Raw genomic sequence first — 26369 nt, 5'->3', positions numbered from 1 at the left:
TATTTAAAATAAATTAAAATAAGACTTACCGATGGTATGAAATGCCTCGATTGCTGATATTATTTCGTCTGCTATCATTTTTCCACTCTAATACAGAACAACACGCTCTAAATAATGAATAAATATGGAAATAAGGTTTGACAGTTGACAACCGACTCGAATATTTTTCTGCGCACAACTGAGAGCGAGTTAGGTGATCTTACCTTACTAGTGACACGTGGGCCACGCCCACATCGCACTTCTATTATGTTCTTACTGTTCTGTGGGTTAACGCAATCAAAAATGTTTATTTACTTTTAAGGCTATTAAGGACGACTTAAAAAAATCACAGGAAAAATCGTGCCAACGCTTTAGGTAGGTACCTACATATGCCTTAGATTAAAATATTAAATTGGATTCATCTCTTATCCTTCCGACTTTTACTCAAAAATATATATTTTGGTAACAAAATGTAACTTTTAGTTCATAATCTGTTAATATTTATCATCATTGTATTTGCAAGATACACAACATTTCCAGGCAAATAATAAAAAATGAAATAAAACATGAGTAATTATTACAAAAGCCTTTATTATCATATTAAACACAGTCAAATTAAGTACATAGAAAAGTATTACATTTTTATGTAATTACTACCGTTCTTATCCCTTAAACCTAAAATATCACAAAGATATCACATTTAAAAATGAATTCAGACTAGGTACATTTTTAGCATTTTAATATGACCATAGTAAAAGACAGGGTCTCAATAATGCAAAAAAAAAAACATTTATAACAAAAAAAGATGCTTATGATCTTTAGATTAATGTCAGCTTTATTTTTTTCAAGAGCGAACTTCGCTTTAAAAAATATATTTATTAATAGATTTAAATAAAGTCAGGTAAAATTATAATAATCATATTTTTTCAACTAATTTAAAATTCATTTGTAAGACTACTTACAAGTTACTCATAATCTATGGAGAAAATGTATTTTCCATAAGAAAGCATTTTTTATTCTGTTTTAATAAATTCACATATACCGATTTCGGATATTTTAAAAAGAAAAATAGAAAAATAAAAAGTTATTTATAGTTACTACTTGGTTACTACTTGGTTACTACAAATAAAACATATTTTTGTGCGTTTGTATTCATGCAAGCTTTAAACATTAAAACTAATTCTTTTTAAATTGAATTCTATTTTCTATAAAATATTGAAGGATCAATTTTCTCAAAACATAAAAAATTTAAATAGGTATATAATGTTCTGCTTGTTTTTGTCATTTTAAAAAGCATTAATTTACTTTTCCAGATAATAACTTATTAAACAATTCACTTGACAAAACTGTATAAATTTATATTTTTCCAAATCGGATAAAAAAAACTTAAATTAACAGAAAAATACGATAAATAAGCTATAATTCTACTCCTACTACATGCAAAAAGTATTTATTATTGTTTCTTGAATATTACACATACTTAAATACATAAGTCTTATAATTATTTAAAAATATTTATCAATAGTATCGTAGTAAAAAATCGGCAAACCGATCTTATGAAACAGAAAACTGACTAATAATAAATGATTTTTTTAAAGTCAAATTAACTCCATCGTTCCCTTATTCAAGGCAAAAAATTGCACACTGGCAACCCCATTTACAAAACATTTGTCTCATTTAAACCTACATTTTCCGCAAACTAGGCAAATAGATTGCGCGCTGGCAACACTTTCAACGTCCCATAAAAAAATCAATATTTGCGCATGGCAACTCCATAGACAATGGAAGAAAAATTCAAAGTTATAACCTAAAAAGATTAACTGCATTCAAACAGCAAATAGCGATGCAATATGGTCGGAATTTCCATATTTTTGACAGCTTTCGCGAATTTAGTGCCAAAATGTTTGCGTAGAAAAATCCTAACTTGAGCCAATAAAGAAATGGGGTTTTTCGCGCGTTTTATAAGCGCTTCTTTCTGTACCGGGTTGAGGATATTATTTCTTTTTATCATACAAAGGTCGAAGGATTCCGCCGCTTGTAGAAGGAGATAGTATATGTGTTGGTACTCTTCTAAGGTAACATTTTGAAGGTGGTTTAAAATGCCGTCCGGGTCGCGGAACTGTGTTTTCATTATTACCTGAAAAAAAAAATAATTGTGACCATAGATAAAATATCCAAGTCTTAAGTCAAATGTCAAAAGTCTCTGCAATTTTATATGAAACTAGCTTTTTCAACTAATTTATTTATTTATTCTTAAAATGGCATTTTAAAATGAATTTAACAATCCAGTCAGTCACCAATATTACTGACCATTTAAACAGCATGTAGTTACTAAGTGTTAGATAACTTATCAGGGAGATTATCAGCCACATATTTATAAATACATAACCTAGCTCCGCTTCCCAGCAGCGCGTATAAATTATCAGCATTTGCTGACCAAGTATTCAGCGAGTACTAAAACTATCTAAAAAAAGTGCTAGGCAAGATATCAGCCATTATACAAGTACATACCCTAGCCCCGCTTCTCAGCAGCGCGTATACGATATCAGCGTCGGGTTCAGTATTGCTGGCTAAGTATTCAGCAAGTGCTGGCCGCAGTTGGGCGCCATCTTCCTCGTTGTAGACCTTTTGGTTAGGGTCCGCTCCGCTGTTAAGTAGAATCTGCGAAAAGGGGAAAAAATATAATTACACACAAAAAAAAATTGATTTACATATTTTTATTCCACTTTTGTGAAGAGTCAAAAATAATATAAAACCGAAGTTTTTTCCGTTCTCAGAGGAATAAAACTAGAATTTTAAGATACTTAGGTATGTACATATTATATTAATAAAAAAATGAGATCGGTAATTTCGATCCGTAAATATTTAAATATAAAAACAATGAAAAAAAACTTCTTTCTGTCTTTGTTATCACACTATAGTATGTTTTTGTATAGTATGTACTTTTATACTATTTATCCAATCTCTATACAATTTGTATCAAACATTTGGGTTCGCGTTCGATTCCCACCCGGGGCAAATACCTATTTGTGTGATGAACATAGATGTTTGCTCTGTGTCTGGGTGTTAATTATCTATATAAGTATTTATTTAATATTATATATTATGTATGGATTATGGCCTGTACCCTCATAGGAGGCCCGTATCCCAGCAGTGGGAACGTATATGGGCTGATGATGATTATGTATGTTTATCAGCCATCTGGTATCCATAATACAAGCGGAAGCTTAGAATGGGATCAGATCGTGCCGTGTATGAAAATTGTCCCGAAATATTTATTTTAAATTTTTTAATTTTATTTTTATTTATTTTAAATTTAAAAATCATTTTTTTATTAAAAAAAAATCCAAATAACTACTTACTTTAACGATTTCCTTTCTATTGCTTATATTGTCGGAGCAGGCCACGTGTAGAGGCGTGCCAATCACTGAACTAGACGCATTCACACACGCACCTGTAAAAATAATTAAAAATAATTTTATGATTATTTTTTATTTATTTTATTTAAATGGACTTTTATTGCAATAATAATAAAATACTACTTAATCTATTTATTCGACTGATTCTATGAATCCTACTATTTCTACTATTTGTTATAATAATTCTACTAATCTCACAAAACCTAATATTTCTTATGGTCTTACGAATCATACTTTATTTTTTGATCACATAAATTAGCACTACACTACTAACTACCGTTACTACTAAAAACTAATGTTTCTACTACAAACTACTTTTACTAATACTTACTACCTTTACTACTAACTACCTTTACTACTACTGACTACCATTACTACTACAAACTACTCTTCCTACTACTTACTACCTATACTACTACAAACTACTTTTCCTACTACTTACTACCTTTACGAATACTAACTACTTTTACTCCTAAAATTACTAACTTACCAGCATTCAACAGCATTTGCACCATATCGACATCTCCCTTTAGTATAGCGAGGTCCAAAGGCGATGGTTTATTTAGATCTGGACTTTCATAATTGACTTTGGCACCTTGTTTTATTAATAAGTTCACTACTTCTGTGTTACCTGTAATCAAATTTTTATATCTATAATAATACTAATCTATACTAATATTATAAAGAGGAAAGGTTTGTATGTCTGTATGTATGTATGGTTTTCACGCATAACCTACTGAACCGATTACAATGAAATTTAGCACATATATAGAGGGTAACTTGGATTAACACATAGGATAGGTTTTATCCCGGAAATCCCACGGGAATGGGAACTATGCGGGTTTTCCTTTGAAAACGCGGGCGAAGCCGCAGGCGGAAATCTAGTTACTAATAATATTATAAAGCTGAAGAGTTTGTTTGTTTGTTTGAACGCGCTAATCTCAAGAACTATTGTTCCGATTTAAAAAATTCTTTCGATGTTAGATAGCCCATTTATCGAGGAAGGCTAAGACCAACAGGAGCGGAGGAATACGGGTAAAACCGCGGGGCACTAGTTTGATATCAACTCACCACTCAATACGGCATAATGCATGACAGTTCTGTAGTCATTTCTCACATCAGCTATAGCGTTGACATCAGCTCCATAACTTATAAGGAGTAATACAGATTCTATTCCCTGGAATATTAAATAAATAAAAAATAAATAAATATTTCAGGACAATTTTCCCAAATCTGATCCCATAATAAGCTTTCGCTTGTGTTATGGAAACCAGATGGCTGATAAACATACATATATAATTTTAAATAAACACTTATATAGATAATTAACATCCAGACACAGAGCAAACATCTACGTTCATTTCACAAATATTTGCCCCCGGTGGGAATCGAACCTGGCTTGGAAGCTAACCCAACCGGTCAGTCAATATTAAATTTAAAATAACTGCAAGCATACTTTCTTTCTTTGATTATTTACTTGTCATTATTCAACTGAAAATTAAATTAAACAATCTTTTAAATTGGTTAAAAAAAATCTTATCCCTTTTCTTAGATTACAAAATAAAGTACAGATGGAGCATGACAACCGCCCGTCGCCCTTGTCAAAGAAAATACGAAATCAAAAACAAATACGTCGCTGCACCATTGCTATAGCGCATATAGTGTCATGCAATACGTCAAAAAGGGTTTGCAATTTTAGTAAAAAAATGCCGTCTTGTGATAATAAAACGCTGTAATATTTGTTCCCGAAAACAAAAAAAAAGATAAAACATCGTTTCACAGGTTTTCTGTAGATTATTTGGCTGATTTATTTCTTTAATACGAATAATAATTTTACAGATATGAAGGAATACAAAACTTCAACGTATGTTGCCAGTATTTTTAAAATGAATTTGCCATTTTTATTGGTAAAACGGTAAAATGGTTAAAAGATCTTCAGGGTAATGCTGTTGGATTTTTCGATCGTGAATGTGATTATTTGTATAGTGCACTAAAGGTTCATGATCATTATTAGATTATTTTAATAAGCATAATACATTATTTTGTTACTTTTATAAAGCTTAAAAACGTCATAGTCGTTTTCGCTAGCGATTTAATTTATGTGAACTCCATGATGGATATGATGAAAATAAAATGTCCCGTATTCTCGACTAAAAACTACCGCTATTCGTATTTCGTATTCATATATTATGAAAAATAAAAAATAATATAATTATTATAGTTAATATTGAAACTTTTTTTATGTAATTTATTTAATAAAAAATTGAATACAATTATTTTGTCAATATATAACTTTAGTAGGCAGGTACTTTATGTAATAAAAGAATTTAAATAAAAATTAAAACTTGACTTCTCATTTATGTAAGTATACTACGTCACTACCGCCACTAACATAATAATTCAGATCATTGCAATGAAACCTCATCACTCAAAATCGGTCCCACGGTTTATACTGCAGGGCGTGTCAAAGAAATATTATACATACATACATAAACTCGAAAAACATAACCCTCTTTTTTCCGTAGTCGGGGAAAAATTTGGGAAATTTTTCAATATCTGGCAACATTACACGCACACAGAAGCACCGTGTACGTACAGTGCAGCGGTGAAATGACAGCACACATAGCTTTATTGAAAATGACGATAAATTATTCGGTTTAGTTCGGCGACGCTCCATCTGTCTTTTATTTTGTAATCTAAGTCCCTTTTATTCTATATATTTATTCATCTTTTGACACTAAAACATAATATCTATTTTATATAATAAAATCTTAGGAAAGTCAAAACTCAAGAAGCTTATATCTAATACACTGGAGATTTCGGTATTGACGTGTAACAAGAAAATATTGCCCAGTTCATGTTTTTTATCACTTTCACACCTAACTTGGTATTGCCACTGTTAATACGAAGTTTTCCCAAGGCTACTATGTATGCTGTAATATTCTGTGCAAAAGGTTAGTTTTTGTACATGAGTTTGTTGATAAATTGCCAACAACGTCATTCAGAAGCATTGTTGGATGAGACAATTATTATTTATGCTAAATAAACTAAGTATCTGAACCAATTATTAAAAAGCGATACTCCCTGATTATGGGTAGTCACCATAATAAAATTGTAGCAACTCTCACTTTGTCAATATGGCATGTGTGTCAAAAAAATTGCGTCGCTTCGAATATTTAAGTTAATATTGTTGCTTATTTAATGAATATTTTCCGAATATAAAGAATGCATTGTATTGTGCAAAATTGCAGAAGTGTTTGGACACCAAATTCTGGCATAGAATTTCACAGGCAAGTGTATATTTACGTTATTTACAATATTCCTCAATACTCCTGCATTTACCTGTTTAGAATCATTTCAATGGCAAAAATTGTCTAATTTAGCATCATTTTAGTAAGCAGTCATGTTAAATTTGTTATTTCCCTAATACTTTATCATTTTTCAACAAGTTTTCAATAAACAGATTTAACAAGTAAGGTAACCATGATGACGAGTTTTTATGGATAGCGAAGAGAATATATTGTAATAACAATATTATGATGAAAATTTAGAACACCATTTTAAAGATTGTTACTAGTAATGAAACAACACATGACATCGGTATTGCACTCACATGTAGTTATAAGATTGTTCGTTTTTACATTGAAATTTATACTTTTTTAACTTACCTCATATTTTTTTGTTTTACGTATTTCAGCTTTCCAAAAAGTAAAATAAAAAGAAATATATGTGCCCATCAAGGTTACTGAGGATTACGACCCAGAAAAAAATACCTTTTGAAAAATAAACTTTGTAAAGTTAGCTGAAATTTGTGCAAGGCTGCTATAAACAGTTTTTCTTTGATGATTCTGGCTTGAAATTGACCCGTCGAAGCAACGCGTTTAAAAAGAAGATCTGAGTAGCTAACAATTTGGTAAACAGCATCTGATGCAAAACACAACTTTCCTCTATTTACAAAGGATGTTAATGCTATATATCGGTTCATATCCAAGCTTTGTAGCCAAAAGTTATTTATAACTATCATTCTATACCAATTAAAATTGTATGTACCTATAAAGTATGACCATAATATTATAATATAAATACTGTTAAAAATATATGTCGTTATTATTTATAGACCATGATTTTTAGTTTTTTTCTATTTTGAAAAATCCTGAATTTACAAACCAACGTGGTCACTCGACAGAAAGAGACAAATAACATGACTGACGTCATTGAATGTCATAGTTTCTTGTTTCTGGGCGTAATCTACAATAGATACCGAAGTCAAAAATATAGTTTTTAAAATTTTTGTCTGTTTGTTTGTATGTAAGTATGTCCGGACTAATCACAAAAAGTACTACATGGATTTATTTCGGTACAGAGATAGCTTGAGACCTGAGGAAGGACATAGGATAGGTTTTATCCCGGAAATCCCACGGGAACGTTAACTATGCGGGTTTTTCTTTGACTACGCGGGACTATAATATTTGTATAAACTACATTAAAAAAACCCACCTTTCTCTGTCTGGCAGCCTTCATCAACGGCGTCAGACCGGATCTATCCCTGGAATCAGGATTCGCTCCAAACATGAGCAGCAGTTCCAAATACTCAGGGTCGGAAACCAGATTTATTTCCGCACCGAAAAAGTATCTTTTATTCGGATCAGCCCCATGTTCTAAGAGAAGACGTGCTACATCCTGTTAATAAATAAATATTTCAGGACAATTTTCACACACGGCACGATCTGATCCCATAATAAGCTTGTGTTATGGAAACCAGATGGCTAATAAACACTTATTAAACTTATTATATAGATAATTAGCACACAGAAACAGCAAACATCTATTTCATCACACAAATATTTGGGTGGGAATCGAACCCACGACCTCTGTCTTGGAAGGCCTCACTACTAAGTCAAAAATTAGTACTTTGTAAAGTAGTAAAAAACATATTGAATAGATATGCTCTGATGAAATTAACGCTATAAACATTGACGTACTGTAAACAACTAAATTCACAATCGCCTACTAAAAATACAAGCGAACAATTTTTGGGCGTTATTGTAAGCTATGTCAATGGTCTATTGAAAATTAACATTCATATAATAATGTTTATTATGGTTTGATGGTGAATGGAAAAACACTTTATTATACACTATCAAACGCTGTCTTAACATTTATGTGGTCTGATTTTAATCAACTTATATGGTCTGATCACAAACTAACATAATGTATACCCCATTTATATGGTCTGATAATCCACTTATAATATGATATGATCACAAACTAACATAATGTTATACCTCATTTAAATGGTCTGATGCTAATCCACTTATATGGTCTGATCACAAAATACATAATGTATACCCCATTTATATGGTCTGATGAAACTTACATAATGCTTATTCCGTATAGCCAATCTCAATGGCTCATCACACAGCGTTGTTCGCGGGAACTCTTCGCCCGTGTCCGGACGGTAGTCAACAGCTGCACCACTTTCTAGTAAAAGTTTCACGAATTCCGTGTAACTGTAGAAGAAATTATATTATTTTTACAAAGCGGTGACTTTAAAATTTTACTAGATATCATATAATCAAATAGATTGTTATTTGTTAATTAATTTGTTTTGTTACTATTTAGAGCCGATTTTTCAATCCTTGGTAAAAAGGAGAATGGCGAAACTGGGCCTAACTGTTACAGAAATCATAATATATTTAAAATTCATTATGTTATTTTTAGTAATTCTTGGTAAAATATTTACTTCTGATTCTATGGGAAAACAAATCTTTGAAAAAAAAGATAATGTGTTCACTACCGGCATTGTTATTTAGATTTCTATGACTACCGGTCTTATCAAGCAGAGATTGTCAGTGTTGTCAGGAGTAAAAAAGTCGAATATATCGATTAATACGAATGAATGTCTATATTTTATTTTTAATTTTATTGAATTCAAATGCTTTATAAATCAGAAGCAAAACTTAACTTATTTTTAACACATATCTTAATTTATTTAGATCATTCTATAAAATAAAAAACATGTTTTACTTAATCAATAATAATTATAACATTTTTATTTAGGTAGCTGGCCATTAATATTTGTCAAATTATTAATCATAATTGTGTCAGTGATGAGTGATTTGTTTATGTTTGTTGTTTGACATTTGAGTGAAGTTTTAGGCCCTTCTCCCATTACGATACGCATAGGCGATTCAAGTATCCTGCAAGTCTCGGAGACTAGTCGCCGCGGAGTATCTCACATACATTTTTATGTAGGCTCGCACACTACGCTACTGGTATCCTACACGTCCGCGACTAGTATAGCACATACATCCTTCCTCTATGGTATAGCACTACTCACCGTATCGGTCGCTTTTGCATCGCGTCTCGACTCTCGCGCGTATCTCTTCGTTAGAAAGATAAAAATATTTAATCATCATGTTGTAGTTCTCGTTCGGCTACAAAAACTCTACAATTTATGTTTCTTTAAATATATAGATGAATCCAGTACTTCTTACTCTTACGTTGGCGTATTCTATTTCTATAAAAAAGAAAAACTGCAAGAGCTTCTTCGTCACTGGAATTGCTGATTGCTCGACATAACGACGTAACTGTTGTTGCAATAAATAAATGAATTATTATTATTATAACGTCGGTCCACAAAAACGAGGCACAATAATGATGAATTTAGTCATTTTTCAGTCGCATAATATGCGAGCATCGGGTAGCCAGCAAATATCTAAGTAGTATTCTACGCGAGTATCGTATTCTAGAAGTATCGTACCTAATGGCAGAAGGGCCTTAGTAACGTTATATTCAAAATTGATCTTAATCAATATCCCAATATCTCTGCTATCCCATAGAAAAGATCTATAATTATTATATTCATAGAATCTGTATATTTTTATCTATTTAATCACCTATAAATCATCAGTGTAACGATCAGGCCCAGAGTCCTATGGGAGCTTGCCATTCTCCTTTATCCGTCCAATACACGAACATATTAAAATGTCACCTGTAAACTGTCAAATACGGACAATTAGAATACATTTTTGAAATGGTAGTTTAATACGTTATTCGATGAATAAGTTTTAACCAAGGATTGAAAAAACACCTATATAGCAAATTTTGCTGAAAGCAAACATTCCTTTATTTAAAAAAAAAGAACTGCATTCAAAGATTTTCGAAAATTCATCTGCTTCGACCGGGAATCGAACTAACTTTCCACACTGTAAATATACTTTATTATCAATGTCTAAAGGTTAATTAATATTTCTTACTAAATACCCACCCATGTTCCGCAGACAAATGCAAGGCACTATAACCACAGTCATCCGTCGCGTTTATATCGCAGCCTCTCACGAGAAGCAACCGAGTGGCTTCCAAATAGCGCTGCCATATCGCATAGTGCAAGGGACGCAGGCCCTGTGTTACTGGCTCGTTTACCTGGTATTATATAATATAAAATGATAATAAAATCTATACTAATATTATAAAGCTGATGAGTTTGTTTGAACGCGCTAATCTTGGGAACTACTGGTCCGATTTGAAAAATTCTTTCGGTTTTCATAGCCCATTTATTGAGGAAGGCTATAGGCTATATATCATCATGCTAAGACTAACAGGAGCGGAGCAATGCGGGTGAAACCGCGGGGAACAGCTAGTACATTATAAAAGAAGTAGAAACTATTATGGTCTTACCACAAAAACAGTCTAACATTAAACCAGGGATCTGTCACTTTACTAGTTGTCTATGTGAAATACGACAAAACCAGATTAAAGAGAACCCGCGCCCTGTCTAAAGTTTTTTGTGGTAAGACAGTTAATATTTTGCTATTATTAGTATAGTCTTATAATATCTGTGCTGATACTACAAGCAAAGAAAAGCTTAAAACTGAAAAAAGGATGTATTTATCCATAAATACTTTACAGGATCAGGAAAATAATGGCAATAAAATACTTATTTGAAAGTATTAGACATGTGAGTTATTATTTCATAGGATAAATAACATTTTAATTTACCCTACCTTTGCACCACAAGCCAGTAATATTCTAATCTCATCGAGAGGCACCATCCGAATGATGGAGTCAGCCAGCTCGCGCTGCAGCGACTTGTCTGTGATCACTTCTGAAGGCATGGTTGATCACTTCTGAAATTATACAATAATAATTAATAATTTAAATCGTAAAACCAACACTTGGTCTAAAATGGGCGCTTTCCATCAGGCGAAGAATTAACAAAAAAAAGGTAAGTTATTTTATTGATTGGACTAATTACTTATCACTACATAGTATAAAAACTAAATTGTTTCTGTCGCAGTCTCTATGTATGCTTAAAGCTTTAAAACTATGTACGCATTGGATTTTTTTGACGTTTTTAAGATATTGTATCTATAATTAGTAATTTTTAATAAGCTATTGCATAGCTTCTATCGCAGGTCTTGAGCGCGGGGATCGAATCGAGAAATTCCGTAACGAAAAAACCTCACGCTCCCCACTCCGACGGGCTCAGAGACGTGGCTTGAAGGCATGCTGTGCAGTATGCAATACACACGTCTTTTTTTTATTTTATAGGAAGGAAGGGCCCTCCACCACACGACGCATGGCATGATGAAACATAACTTATTGTAAATACCTAGGTACATTAACTTTATCATAGATGATAGAACCAAAAGATTAATATCACCAATAACAGAGAACAGAGACAAAATTGTTTTCGTAAACAACGCACGTTTCTCTAGTTAATTATTAAATTGGGTAGAGGCAGTATTCGTTTGTAAATCATATTTTTTATCCATATTTATGATCGCCAACCTTTTTTAAATATCTGCTACCCTCAAAGTTAAAAATTACAACTGACGAATGTCACTAAATAATTTCACGACTTGCTCATAAAATCACAACACATGTAACTTAAATTTTTACAAAGAAGCTGCACATATCACTTCTAGGTGGATGATACTCCAATACTGAAATTCTCTCTCTAAAAATTAAATAAATAAGTCAATAAAAAGTTTGCGTTTTATTTGTGAACTGAAAATAACAACACGTGCGCATGTTGTGTAACAAATGCGTATTTGATACGACCAATGGTCAATATCTAGATTCTATTATTAACACCATTTACAACATGTGTCTAATACAAAGGTCGTAAACAAACGCAATCAAATGTTTGGGGCAACGACATTTTTCATTGCGTAGTTTGATGTTTTATAGAATTATTTTATTAATGCCATTAGAAATAGAGATTAATTTTGATTGACTGTTTAATCACTATACTTCACTTGTAGTAAATCTCGCTAATAATATACAATTTTATAACAATGTAGGTATGGGATAGGACAACGACTTGTTACGTATGTCAGCTAAAATTAAATATTATAGCTTGGTGTTATTGTATAGCTTTTCGAAAGAATCTGCCATTGTCTTTCATTATGTTTCTTTTAAAAAAATATTACAACCATTACAAGTTACCTACAACGCAATAATAATGCAAGTGCATCAAGATATTCATAAATCTATTTAAAAGTGCGATTCGCATATTTGAATAAGTACTAATATAGCATGGTACACATCTTTTATCTTCAATAGAACCAAAACAAAGCCAGGGTAAGGGATTGGCCAATTCCTTGACATCCACTGATTGTTTTCTAGTACTTTCAATAACAATGTTTTTTAAAAATAATCCCCGTTCATATCAAAAACAAAAACATTACGCATCAGGCACATGCGCAGACAAAAACATGTAAACATGCACACGTGGCGCCATCTACTGTGAAACAAAATGAAGCAAGTTCATTGGCCTGTACGACCAGTATATGACGACACTCCGTTAAAACTGAGAGAAAGAAAATTATTTGAATGCAGGGGTCTTCCTTAATTGGTTTTGGCAACGATCCATACTTTAGTTTCCTTACCTGTTTTCGTATTTTCAAGGACGTTTCACTTATTTTTAGCCATGATCACTATTTTCCACGTAAGATAATAATTTGGTGTTTTTCAAGAAAGTTTATAAAGATGTATGTGTAGTAATTTGGCTTCAATTGTAGGCCACGATTTATTTCAATGGAAAGTGCCGTTTGTACTAAATTAGCCTTATTAAAAAAGGTTACGGTAACGTCCTAAAATAAATAAAATAAATAAATAAAATAAATAAAGCTTTATTTGTTCCATAAAAAATATACAATTTTAGTTACAATATCAGTTTGAGTAGGTACATTGTAGAACAATTTAGGTACTAATCTAGTTTATATAATTTAGTAAAGTTAAGTACTCGTTAGGTTTCTATATGGACCCCGTACGGGTAAAAGCCTCCCCCAAGCTTTGAGCTCTGTTAGTTTTTGATCAGAAGATAAATGATCTTACATTAAGGTTGCAAATATAAAAGTTAGTTTAAAAAAAAATGTTGTGTGGTTTTATGAAACCACGGTAAAAGTGAAACTTTTTTTCACACTATATGTAGACATTTAACTAAATATAAATAGTTATAACAAAATAAAAATAGTCACGCGACATGCGCTACACAGACCAAAAAGTTTGAGACGATGTAATGAAAGTTTCACTTTAAAAATTTCGTTTTTTATTTGGGGGGTTTTGGTCATACTCTCCCGCGGTGACCGGCCGTACTGGGAGAATTGAGGTTGGGAGAGGGTCCAATATTGATTGCTATTCATTGTTTCGTTTAGGAGTCATCATTTGGCGTTGTGCTGATCCTGTCTGGGCGACGGTTAATTTGGGCTTATGAATAATGTAATTATTCATGTTTCCCTTATTCTTCTTAGGTGGTTGTTTGTTAGTTTGTTGACTATTTTCGTTGGTAGGTTGACTAGTCTCCGGAGATTCTGATAGGATTCTTTTGCTCGGCTGTTTATATGGATGTTGTTGGTTATTTAATATAATAATTTTATCGTATTTTATAAAAGCGATTTTGCCTGCATCTTTTTCTTTCTGTACTTGAGCTTGTAGTTCTTTACGTTTATTTAAAATTTCGATTGGGTAGTCTTCTTTTAAATAGTATGAGGTATTTTGTAAGTAATGTTTATTTTTCTGTACTTTTAGTTTAAGGGGAGTCCTTTCAGCGAAGCGGAGTAAAATTGGTTTGCAAGATCAAATTTTTCATGTATTTGCAATTATATGACGCTTCTAGAAAAAATAATCAATACACTTCAAGATATTTCCTAAAAAGTGTGCTAATTTGTTACACAACCACGTGTATTTTGTTCGATCATATAAAATCATAAAAATAGGCTAAAATAAAGATCGAAAACGAATTATTTATTAATGAAATTTCTGATTTTGGAAATAATTTTTATATAAGGATATGTATTTTGATGTACTGCAGAAAACGTGCTAAATTTTGGTTTTCTACTGAAGCCCTGTAATTATTAAATACATATTATATCTCAGAACTTAACGTTGCCCAGCGTTTTCTTTACAAACCGCGCTGCCCGCTACCCCGCCAGTCCTGATCAGGCGCTTGCTAACGTAGGACCTGTGTCAAATTATCTCCGCTCGATTTTAAGTTTTGAGTAAAGATAAATTATTGAAAATGGGTAACAAAACAAACAAAATTCGGAAGAAAGCAGTGTCAGTATCACAAAAAAGGACAGGAAAAGAGAACTAGTATGTAAATTGAGTAATATGATAAAAACGTAGTTACTTGATGCCACAGAATAAAAATATCAGTTGGTCATAAAGTTTCACCTCGTATGCTTTTATTTCAAAACGATAAAAGCTGCGTTACTGTGAAATAAGAGTTTAGTTTATAATAATTTGTTTTATATATATAATACTAGTGGTCCGCCCCGGCTTCGCCCGTGGTACATATTTCGCAATAAAAGGTAGCCTATGCCTTTTCTCGGGTATCAAAATATCTCTATACCAAATTTCATGCAAATTGGTTCAGTAGTTTAGGCGTGATTGAGTAACAGACAGACAGACAGAGTTACGTTCGCATTTATAATATTAGTATGGATTATTATTACGTAATTGGTGTATTATTTGCATAATTTTGGGGTATAATTATTAATTACAGTTGTTTATTTTAAGGAAAAAAACAATAATGATTATTTGTTAAAAAATAATTGATAATAGTCAAATAATAATGATTATTGACTAATAATAATTATTAATCACTACAGTAAAAGTTCCTTATTGGCGGGGTACCTATATGTTCCATAAAATATATGCCTCGAATACAGAAACCGTGAATACGGAATGGTAATTATTATATGGGATTATAGGTTCTACGTTATACGTTCCTAGGTGACGATTGAGATTTTTTTCGTGTCTCATTTTTTTTAGTTGACATTATAAATTTATAAACTAGGAAGAGTGCAGTAGACGTTACTCGATCACAATTATTTTTGTAACGAATGTGAAAGACGAAACCTATAAAACACGCAAAGCGGCTTTTACTATAAGGGTCCGTTCACACAGACAGGCTCGGAGAGCATCGGCGCGCATTTTTCTTTTCACACAGACCGGATCGTATACGCTTGGAGTTGGTCGGAGCGGAGCCGTCAACTATTTCACATAGACCAGCTGGAAGCTATCTGAAAGCGGATGCGAATGTAATCGGAGCTGAACGGCTGCGCGAACGAGAAAAAGTACGCGATCGGAGCCGGTCAGCTCCTCTTATTATTTCACACCAAGCGCGTTCAAGCATTCTTAATGTCAAAAGCAGTGCACACGCAAAAATAAACCTTAAGTTACAAATACTAAAAACTCTGTTTTCATCGTGATAAGAATCTGCTCTCCTCTCAGAGCCGGTCTGTGTGAACGGACCCTAAACGGAACTACATTTAAAAATATACTTTATTTATTGAGTTATAAGGTTGCTTCCATTCTGTTTATTTACATTCTCAAAAACATCAATCGCGGCAAAGGCGGCTTGCGACAAAGGCGGCTTGGGTCAAAGGCCTCGGCGATATCATTAATTAACAACATAATATTATGTACTTTAGGCTAACTTGTAATAAGATCTATTTTACTTTCTTATTAGTCCATTTGACAAGGATATTGTGTTAGATACCTATTGGAATAATTTTATTATTATGTATGTACTTATTAAATCCGCGAATAAAAAAATTTTTAGTCGCGAATATAGAAATTGGGTCGCATTTTTTTAATTCCCGAATAGTGAAAACGCGAATAAAGGAAGCGCGAATAAGGAACTTTTACTGTATAATAGATGATAATAGTTAGTTCATAATCATTGTTATTATAGTTCATTGAAAAGTTACATTTGGGGTTGCGTTTTTTAGGAGGACGCATTTTATTTTTTTGATGTGTAGGGGGGGTTAGTGTGAAGCTATCACCAAGTTTGTGGGGTCGCCACCCTTGTCCCACGGCCGCCATCTTAAAAATAGCGCTTAATATGGTTTTTATGATATATCTCTTAAACTATTAATCTGATAAAAAAAAATTGTCAACATTATTTGTTGCAAATTAAATTTTCTACAATTTTGGTCCAGTAACTTTTTGTCATAGAACTATAAATAAAAATGTTATGAGTGAAAATGTTCAGAAATTAGCGATATTTATATTTTTCAATAAAACTTTTTTTTTTTATAATTTTACGAAGAAATAATATCAGACCATTTTTGTAGATTGTTGTAGTATTGTAGTTATATTGTAATACACGCGCTCTATACTATTCTAATATAATACTCTAAGCTTCTACTGGTAGCAGCAAGTAATATTTATTAGTTACACCAAGTACTTCCATAATTATGTTGTGCTAATTAATAAATTCCTAGTACCTACTTATCTCAGTTTATAAAGTTGTAAATGATTTCTTTATTTACTTTTATATTTACAATCTGACACAAACACTTTTACATTGCTTACATAATAAAAATTGATCACAATTTACTTTTGATATAAGTATTTTACACTGTGGCATAGCGCTAACGTTACGAAAAACAAACGACGCGAGGAGCGCGAGGAGCGCGTGTCACGCGAACGGCCCCGCACACCTCACCTCCAATCTTGCCTCGCGTTGAAATACCTCGCGTTAAATCCCAATGTGTTGAATGTTATAACTATCGGTCTTACTTTCTCCCCCTTTTTTCCTAGTCTTCTAACAGCTTCGATGTTGTTAGTGTCGCATGAGATTCTTATATATGTATTTATTATGTTCATTACTATTATTTCGAGTTCTTCGTATGATTTTTCTTCCTCTTCTACGCCAAATAAGACTAAATTTTTGCGTCTTAACTGTCTTTCTAGGTTGCTTACTGTTTTTGATTGATCTTCAATTTTTTTCTCCAAAAGTTCATTTTTTATTTCCAAGTTGTTAAATTTTTCGTTGAAACTATTGATTATAGTGCATTTAATATCTTCCTTCATTTCTAACATGTCTTGTTTTTGTTGTTTTAAATCTTGCTGCATGTTTATTAACATATTTTTTATTTCCTCCATATCTTTTTTATTTCAGCGCTCTCTATGAGATAAGGTGAGAACTTCTTATTTTATCTTCAATTGATCGGATCGAGCGGACTAAGTGGTGTCGCTACTTTTGATAGATGGCGTGGAACAATTCGACTAAGGAGTTCTAATGTGTTGTAATAGATGGTGCTGCTATGTACTTTGATCGATGATTAATATTATCGTCATATGTTTACTAATTACTTTTGGGGTTATAATTTCAAATGTTTTTGTTTACGTACTGTTATGGTGTTTTCGGGTTCCTTTTTATCGTACACACTAGTTATTTGCACTTTAATAATGATGGATTCTATGTTTTCTAACGGGTTCCGAGTGAGTAGGTATTGACAAGTCGGTTTTTATAAATTGTATTGTTTGTGCACTTTGTTATTTATAATGATTCGAAGAAGTTTATACAGTAGTTACGTTTTAGATGGTTTCACTTAGTTTTAGATCACTTAAGCAATTTTAAAATTATATTTATTGACGAGTACAGTATTGACAGTTGGACAGACGCTACCCTCTTACGTCCTAAAATACCGACTCTAAAATGTTCATCTCGTATACTGATGAGCTCGATTAGAAATTTTACTCCATACTTGTTCTTTGCTAATATGTAAAAGTATTAGTGTTATGATAAATGTGTTAATCCAAGTCCCTGTGTGTGCCAAATTTCATTTTTGGGTCAGCAATTTTGCCTAAAGGAGTAACAAAGAAAGGCATTTATAATATTAGGGAGATAGAGAAACTTTCACAATTTTTCGAGAGAAGAAAGGTGTATTTCCTTACCACCTAAGTTACCATCATTTTTATTTTTTTATCCTTTACCTCTGATATCATCGTGTCCTACCTTTAACAGCTATAATTTCATCAATCAATATCTACTTTTCAACTTTCACCACCACCACCAAACTGCACAAAACAAAAAATCTTACGCAATTCTCACGTGAACTCCATATTTTTACTACACATGATCAAATCAATCGTGACCACATCAAAGACGTGGCCACGTGCTATATCGTGGCATAGCTCCAGAAATCACTGCCAAGTTGGTACAAGGTATGACATCAGGGGGATTTCTGTGAAGTACCAATTTTTCTTCATTCTACGCATCTTTGTTACAGATTTCCTCAAGTATTTGTCGTTTGTACCGATTTGGCCTTATTCAGCTTTGTATTTGACGCGTCTTTGTTACCAATTTTATGATGTTTTTGTTGAATGATCTTTGATGAAATGATCTAAGGCCAATTAAATCCTTCTTTCCTTGTCTGAGGCCGACAGTTTTGGAACTAGTTCTCTTTTCTTAATGTATTTCTCGAGTATCAGCGATATTTTATGTGTCTTTGTTATAGGTAGATGTTTCTTCGTCTACTTACTTATATTAAGTACATGTATTTGTTTAAAGGTGTACCAGCTTCATGTTTATGTCTTATAATCCTCATTAAAACTAAATTATTTATTCATTAAACACGGTTTTTGGACTTTTTTATTTATATTGTTTTGGCCGCTTACAGAAGGTTGATCGCACAATCTACTATAATCTACTAATATTATAAATGCGAAAGTTTGTGAGGATGGATGTTTGTTACTCTTTCACGCAAATACTACTGAACCGATTGAAATGAAATTTAGCACACATATAGTGGGTAACTTAGATTAACACATAGGATAGGTTTTATCCCGTAAATCCCACGGGAACAGGAACTACGCAGACGGAAAGCTAGTAGCTCATAAATCGTGCCACGGACCTCCTATGAGGGTACAGGCCACAATCCTGGCCAAGTGCAGCAGATGTCACATGTCGTCGAACTTTAAATTAAAAAATTTAAAACGCAAAATGGCCTAGCATGTGTAGCAATACATATGTTTTTCATCGGCTGTTATCATGCGCCTTTGGCTATCGGAACAAGACAATATGGAGCCAAATGATTTTTCACCTGAGATTCTTAAGCGATGATTGATGATTGCTTGTCTCTTTCTATCTCGCTTCATTTAAAAGTGACAGCTTATGTAAACATGATTTGACATCGAAATTGGCTGCGTTATGAATGCGGAATGATCTTGTGATACTATTTATTGTTATTGTTGATAATTTATATGTCTATATAGATATAGTAAATTGCCCTACGCGTCTGTCTGTCTCTGTTAACTACTTGTATAGCACAGAAAAGCTTGTGGCATTTTTTTTAGTTATGTGGGAACATTTCCGATGAGTGAAAGGCATTGCGCTACTAGATTACTAAATATTGCTTACAATGCTATATTTTTATCAGGTATTTAGTAGAATGGTCTATATTGATTAATATTATCAAATCAAGGAAAATCGCGGCCAATAGCTAGTTAATAATCTTCAAATAAACTTGGCGACACTACAAACTATAGCACCGTTTACTTTATGTAATTATTTACGATAAATAGGAACTGATCGTCGATGAAATTATATGAATGACGTCTTTACAAGGTCATCTTAGACGTCGTGTCTTTGCATCGTCTGCCAATGTGAGCACCGTTGCTATAGAAACCTGTATAGTTTGACATCAGATTCGTTTGAAGTAACCTTGCAATGGAGTATGTATTTGGATGATAATACTGATTTTTATGAAAGTATCAATATCGTCTCATTATTTAAATTTATTGCTTGTTTCATATTTTTACATCAGAATCAGATGTAAAAATATGAAACAAGCGATGAATGCAGCGATTTTCCATGAATTATTTCATCTTCTTTTTTAGGATAAACAGAAGAAGTACATTTCGATAAAACAAAATTTCGAAGCTACATTTTTCATACAAATAAGTACAAAAACGTCTGCAAGTACGCATGAAGTCTGACTTTCAAAATGGCCGCTTAAAATAGAATCCAGACGTTGATCCCGGCCATGACACTAAACTTTTTGGCATCGTTACACTTATTTCTAAGGAAAAACGGGGCAATACTCTACGCAGCAAGTCTAATTATTTATTAAACAATAAAGAAAAGTTTTGTTAGTTATATATTATCACTTTTAACGCACGGCTAGAACAGATTTTAACGATTTCGAGTGTTGGATCTCCGCTTGAATTTGGATAATAACTGTAAAAATTTGAAAAAATAAATCATAAATACGATTAAAGGACTCTTTTAGATTTTCGGTGAATCGTGTTAAATGGTACCTACTTACTTAGTTGTCGTGTATATTATGTAGAATAGATATTGAAGAGACACTAATTTGAAGTATTTAACAATATTTTATTTGTAATAATTGTAAAAGTTATCGTGTGGAATTGAAAGCATTTTATCGTTGCAGCGTTTTGTTTCGATCACACTGAAACTATGGGCCTCTATAATTTATCACATGAATTTCCTACCCATATAGTAGACAAAGTAGCAGGCAGACGCATTAAACATTTGCAACCAGAACAAAGTAATATTAAGTTCAAAATATTTATAATCCGCAACACAAAGGCGTAGGCGTATGTTTATAAACGCACGCTCGAAATAAACGCCCCTGTTTACATGCTAGTTAAATTCACTTTCCAGTGAATTAATAAAAAGAATCATATTTCTTAAATGATTTTAATTAAAAAGTAAAATTACATTATACGTGTTATTATGAGCTCGATGCTTCACAATATGTTTTTATTCTAATATTATAATAAAACGTTCTCACGAACGAAAGCACACCGTCAGCGCTTCACATTACATATAGCGTAGGGTTGTCACATAACTCCTCCCCCCGCAGATCCGCAACTATTTTAGGACATTGAGTGAAAATGTTGCGGCAGGATCAACTTCTGGGGCTGATGTTTTCTGTGTTTTCTGAATATTCATTTTCTTTGATTTGTAGCGACGATAGCACAGGAACATTGAAGTGGCCGCTGCGCTCAGTAGCTAAAGATGTAAAGTGGTATTGTCGTATGGTAGATGGAGTGCAGTCCCAAGGTTTTTTAGCGTTCTCGTCGGAATATTACTGATTGGTGCAATTAAAATTTTTGTAGGTGTATCTTTAATTTCATTATTAATATTTGTAATAGTGAGGTCGACAGTACGTAGAGAGCAGTTTGTAGGTAACGTTGCTATGAAACTGCCTTGGAGATGAAGCTATTCCTTACGCTTGCAGGATAATTTAACCTTTGTGAGATGAGGAAAAATAATGATGTAGTGACTGTCGTCCAATTTCTCCATTGCTGGCTTAGTTAATGTTAGGCAGGTGGATTCACAGTCGCTGGATATCTCTTGCGTGGTGATGAGTTTTGCAATACAGTCGGGTGAACTTCTTGTATGATGATTTAGGGTCGACTTCACATAGAAACCGATTGCTCTTCGATTGAACTTCGGGCATTCAGCCTCTATGTGCACATAAATATCTTTATTGGTTGCTATATAGGGATAGGGAGGTATGATGATATGATTTGTACGATTAAAGTGTGAGGAGTTATAATGGGGAATCTTAATATAATTACTATCCTATTTTTACTAAAGTATGATCCAGTGCGAATTATTCGCGGAGATCTACATTAATAATTTGTTCTGAATCGTAAAAGGAACGTAAAGTAACTAATATAATACTTAATATAATATCTATCCCTAACATAATATGGTGCGCTCGCGATGTACGCATAAAAGCTAAACTATCCTCTATATTTCTTATTACTAAAAGTAAATCATTAATATTATCGTCTAAGGAGTCTAGGAGTTGCGCTAATTCTGTATAGAACCTAAACCATTTATCAATCTACGTTTTACACTGGTTTTAAAGCTTCTAACAAGGACGATGCCTTATCCAATTTTTCGTTTAAATGTTGAACCCTAATTTTATATAGTAATAATGTACGGTTATAATAACTAATTGGTCGCATATTTTAATGAATTTTGTTAATACATGGGGGTTACCATCAAAATCTGGGACCACCCTTAAGCATTTAAAAATTTCCTCCGTGTCAAACGACATATTAAAACTATCAAAACTTCTAATATTATCAACTAAACTATTTCTCGAGGACTGTTGGGTGTTAACAGCCTCGGTACCCCGGGATTTCCTAGGATGGAAAATCGTGAAGGTTTATTCTAAAATTAATATAGGAATATAATATAGGAAAGCAACACAATAAAATAATTCTGTGCAACTCACATTGACATGGTTTCTGTATCGATGGCTGGATACTGCTGATGTTCTGGATACTCGCTTGGGTTTTTAAAAAAACCGGTCGGCCGCGCGGGGCCTGGGAACCGATATTCATTTCGGATATCTTCCCGCGGGCGACCCGAGTATCCTACCGACTGCGCCAGTTAAATTCACTTTCCAGTGAATTAATAAAAAGAATCATATTTCTTAAATGATTTTAATTAAAAAGTAAAATTACATTATACGGGTTATTATGAGCTCGATGCTTCACATTATGTTTTTATTCTAATATTATAATTTAAAGGAATAAAACGTTCTCACGAACGAAAGCACACCGTCAGCGCTTCACATTACATATAGCGTAGGGTTGTCACATAACTTGCTCTTTGAATGGGATTAATGAATGTTTTCCCTGCCTAACTACGTTTCTGTTTGCGATTTATTTGAGTTAGTAGGGCAAGAGATATTATTATTAAAAAAATGTGTGCGTATACTAGTGTAAGTACACATGTAAGAAGTGAAACTTCTTTATGACCTTATTTTTCAAAAAATAATTTACAATATGCAACTTTACAGAAATACGTCCGAATCACGCGTGGTAGAGATAAGAAAAAGATGGCGCGTAACGGAAAAATGTCACGCGTAACGAAAAAATGTTACACTAAATTTTTTCCAACCCCGATATAGAAGTTTCACTTCAAATACTCCGTGGAAAAGTGTCAGACTGTTTATATGGTCTGGTTGTTATTCCATTTATAATTTGTCTATATTCTCGATTCCGAGATGTTTAAGTAACGTTCGAATTAATTGATCGACTTTTTTTAATGATTATCAATAAAATACTGTCTATCAAGTATCAACTTATATAATTTCGCGGTACAATAGGCGGTTTTCGTGGTACCTTTTTTTTAATAAAGTTTGTGCAGACTGGCTTTATGCATTTACGTATCAATAATATTCTGCTTTAGTGTTTTTTTTTCTTTTATCATTGTTACCTATATCGAACACCTGCGAACATCTGCATTCCAACATTTCAATAATAAATCGCATAAATTTATAGAGCCAGCTGTTTTGATTCGATATTTGGTTATTAGAATAGGTATATAGGTTCACGCATGGTTCACGCAATAGGCCGTCTTATATCTCGATGATATATAGATATGTATCATCATCATCATCATCATCAGCCCATATACGTTCCCACTGCTGGGTCACGGGCCTCCTATGAGGGTACAGGCCATAATCCACCACGCTGGCCAAGTGCGGGTTGGCGGATGACACATGTCGTCGAACTTTTTAATTCTTCGACATGTCGGTTTCCTCACGATGTTTTCCTTCACCGTTCGAGCAGTGGTGATGTTACAACATGCGCAGAAAAATTGAAAAATCAATTTATTTCCCGCGCTCGCCTGGTCTCGAACCACGGACTTATCGATTCGAAGTCCGAGGTCTCACCACTGAGCCACCACTGCTCTAGATATGTATAGGAATGAGTTATCGTTATTTCTTTAATACTAATAGGTATAATCACAGACTAATAATAATATACTACGTATACAATAATAATAATGTATATGTATGGTATAATGTGGTTTTCTCTAATTTATTTTTTTTAATTTTGATCTATCGTTGTTGTAATGATCGAATTTAGAATTAGTCTAACGTATGTTATTTCAATAATTAATTAAAGTTATAGCGAGCGTGTGTGGTTTATTTCGTAATTAAAATTTCAAATTCATAAGTCCAATACGATTATAACATGATTTACCTATTGATATACTTAATTTAATCCATGATTCGATGATCGATCACAACACAACATGCCTAGTCCTATTATTTTATTTATTAAATCCATAGGTACTAAAATTATAAATGCGAACCAATTTGCATGAAATTTGGTATAGAGATATTTTGTTACCCGAGAAAGGACATAGGATAGGTTTTATCCCGGAAATCCCACGGGAACTATGCGGGTTTTTCTTTGACTGCGCGGGCGATGCCGCGGGCGGAAAGCTAGTATCTCATATAACTCAAAATGGCATGAAATATTTCAATATTAATTTAGCACCAAAATTATTAACTATAATTAATTAGATTTCAGACTTACCGAATTGCAGTCAACTTCAAAACAAAACACGCGCACAAAGCTTTTGTCAAAAATATCTTAGGGAAAAAAAACACTTCGCTGTTCGCGCGGTTTTTTTGACAGCAATGACTGAGGCAATGACTGAAGAACACGAGGGTACAGATAAAACAAAACGTTCAATAATACAGATTATTAATATCAGACGCGACGTCCGTTCAGCAACTTGATAAAATTGGAACTGTTGAACAACATGAAAGTTTTGTTCTGGAGAAAAGCCAATATGGCGATTTGCCAAGTACGAAGTACGAATTGATTATAGGGTAAATGTCATGAAAGGATTACAAAAACATTAACTACGTAGTAACGCACATGAAACTTGTCATTAATAAATTGAAGTTTTTTAATGTATTTTAAACGCGATTGTTATTGATTATATTGTTAATACTAACATTTCGAAGCGAGCTTGTGGCAGACAGGCTGGCGAAAACCAAACAAGAAAATACTTTCACCTTGTATTCGTACATAACGATAATGTGTAAGTTGAAATAAAATATACGTAAAGTGTATTTATCAGAATGCAATTATAAAAAAAGTCGGATTAGTTACACAACTTAACTCAAGAATGGCTGAAGTGATATAAAATATTTTATATTGATTAATATTAAAGCTACAATGTTTAATCAATTTCAGTTTTGCAGAAAATAATAATTTCGAAGATTTTAGGTTATTTAATTACTTAGCTTCAAAACTTCACATATTAGTTTTAATAAAAATTTCCATACATATTATTTCATGGGCATGTCAAGATGATGTTAAACTATATAATTATTTTAGGTAAACTTAAAACTTAGGTAGCAAGATCATGATAATATTGAATATTGTATGCTATATAGATTAGAAATAAACTGAATTGACGTGCAGCCATTATTATTTTTTTACGTAAGGAAATGGTCACTATTGGTGTATTTACCCTACCCAGCTCACGTGAAACACCAAACAACGCACTTTATGTACCTTCAAACAAAGATCCTATCGACACTGAATAGGAATGTTCCCGACTTTATCTCAAAAAAGCACTCATATATGTTATTTTGTGGTGTGAAATTGCGTTGCAGATATGAAAACTGGAGATAAAAGAAATTATAAGTAATTAATAATTCTTGTAACTTGTATTTTTTTTCTATGTTTACAGTTCTATAATATTCAACATGTTGATATAAACAAACCTAATCTGATATCTTCTTCCCTGTTAATTTTTTATGTAAAATGCTTGAAAAATCTATATTATGTACCTATAACCGCCTCCTTGGTAGGTACAGTGGTTGACGCGTGAGCGCATACCGAGGGTCCCTGGGTTCGATTCTCGGTGGA

General features: G+C 32.8%; 2 protein-coding genes across 3 annotated transcripts; both read right to left on the bottom strand.

Moving 5' to 3' along the window:
* Nucleotides 1-1098: 1098 nt before the first annotated feature.
* LOC123704287 (poly [ADP-ribose] polymerase tankyrase-2-like) lies at nt 1099-25225 on the bottom strand. 2 transcript variants are annotated; one of them, XM_045652599.1, is made up of 10 exons: nt 25020-25225; nt 11405-11527; nt 10669-10823; nt 8776-8908; nt 7896-8078; nt 4470-4575; nt 3889-4029; nt 3342-3433; nt 2491-2640; nt 1099-2116 (listed from the first exon to the last, which is right to left on the bottom strand). In XM_045652599.1, the coding sequence occupies exons 2-10, from the start codon at nt 11513-11515 to the stop codon at nt 1796-1798; spliced, it is 1392 nt and encodes a 463-aa protein (XP_045508555.1). In that variant the 5' UTR covers nt 11516-11527; nt 25020-25225; the 3' UTR covers nt 1099-1795. The 2 variants fall into 2 exon arrangements, with proteins under 2 accessions (XP_045508555.1, XP_045508556.1); XM_045652600.1 differs by lacking the exon at nt 25020-25225 and adding an exon at nt 12192-12300.
* On the bottom strand, nt 13523-18326 carry LOC123704289. The gene is made up of 2 exons (XM_045652603.1): nt 17399-18326; nt 13523-14440 (listed from the first exon to the last, which is right to left on the bottom strand). Exons 1-2 carry the CDS (start codon nt 17799-17801, stop codon nt 14043-14045), a joined length of 801 nt encoding a protein of 266 aa, XP_045508559.1. The 5' UTR covers nt 17802-18326; the 3' UTR covers nt 13523-14042.
* Nucleotides 25226-26369: the final 1144 nt, after the last annotated feature.

Source organism: Colias croceus, chromosome 29 (genome assembly GCF_905220415.1).
Source record: "Colias croceus chromosome 29, ilColCroc2.1".
Lineage (NCBI taxonomy): Eukaryota > Metazoa > Arthropoda > Insecta > Lepidoptera > Pieridae > Colias > Colias croceus.
Note: the sequence above shows the minus strand (reverse complement) of the source record. Positions and strands in the feature narration are given on the sequence as shown.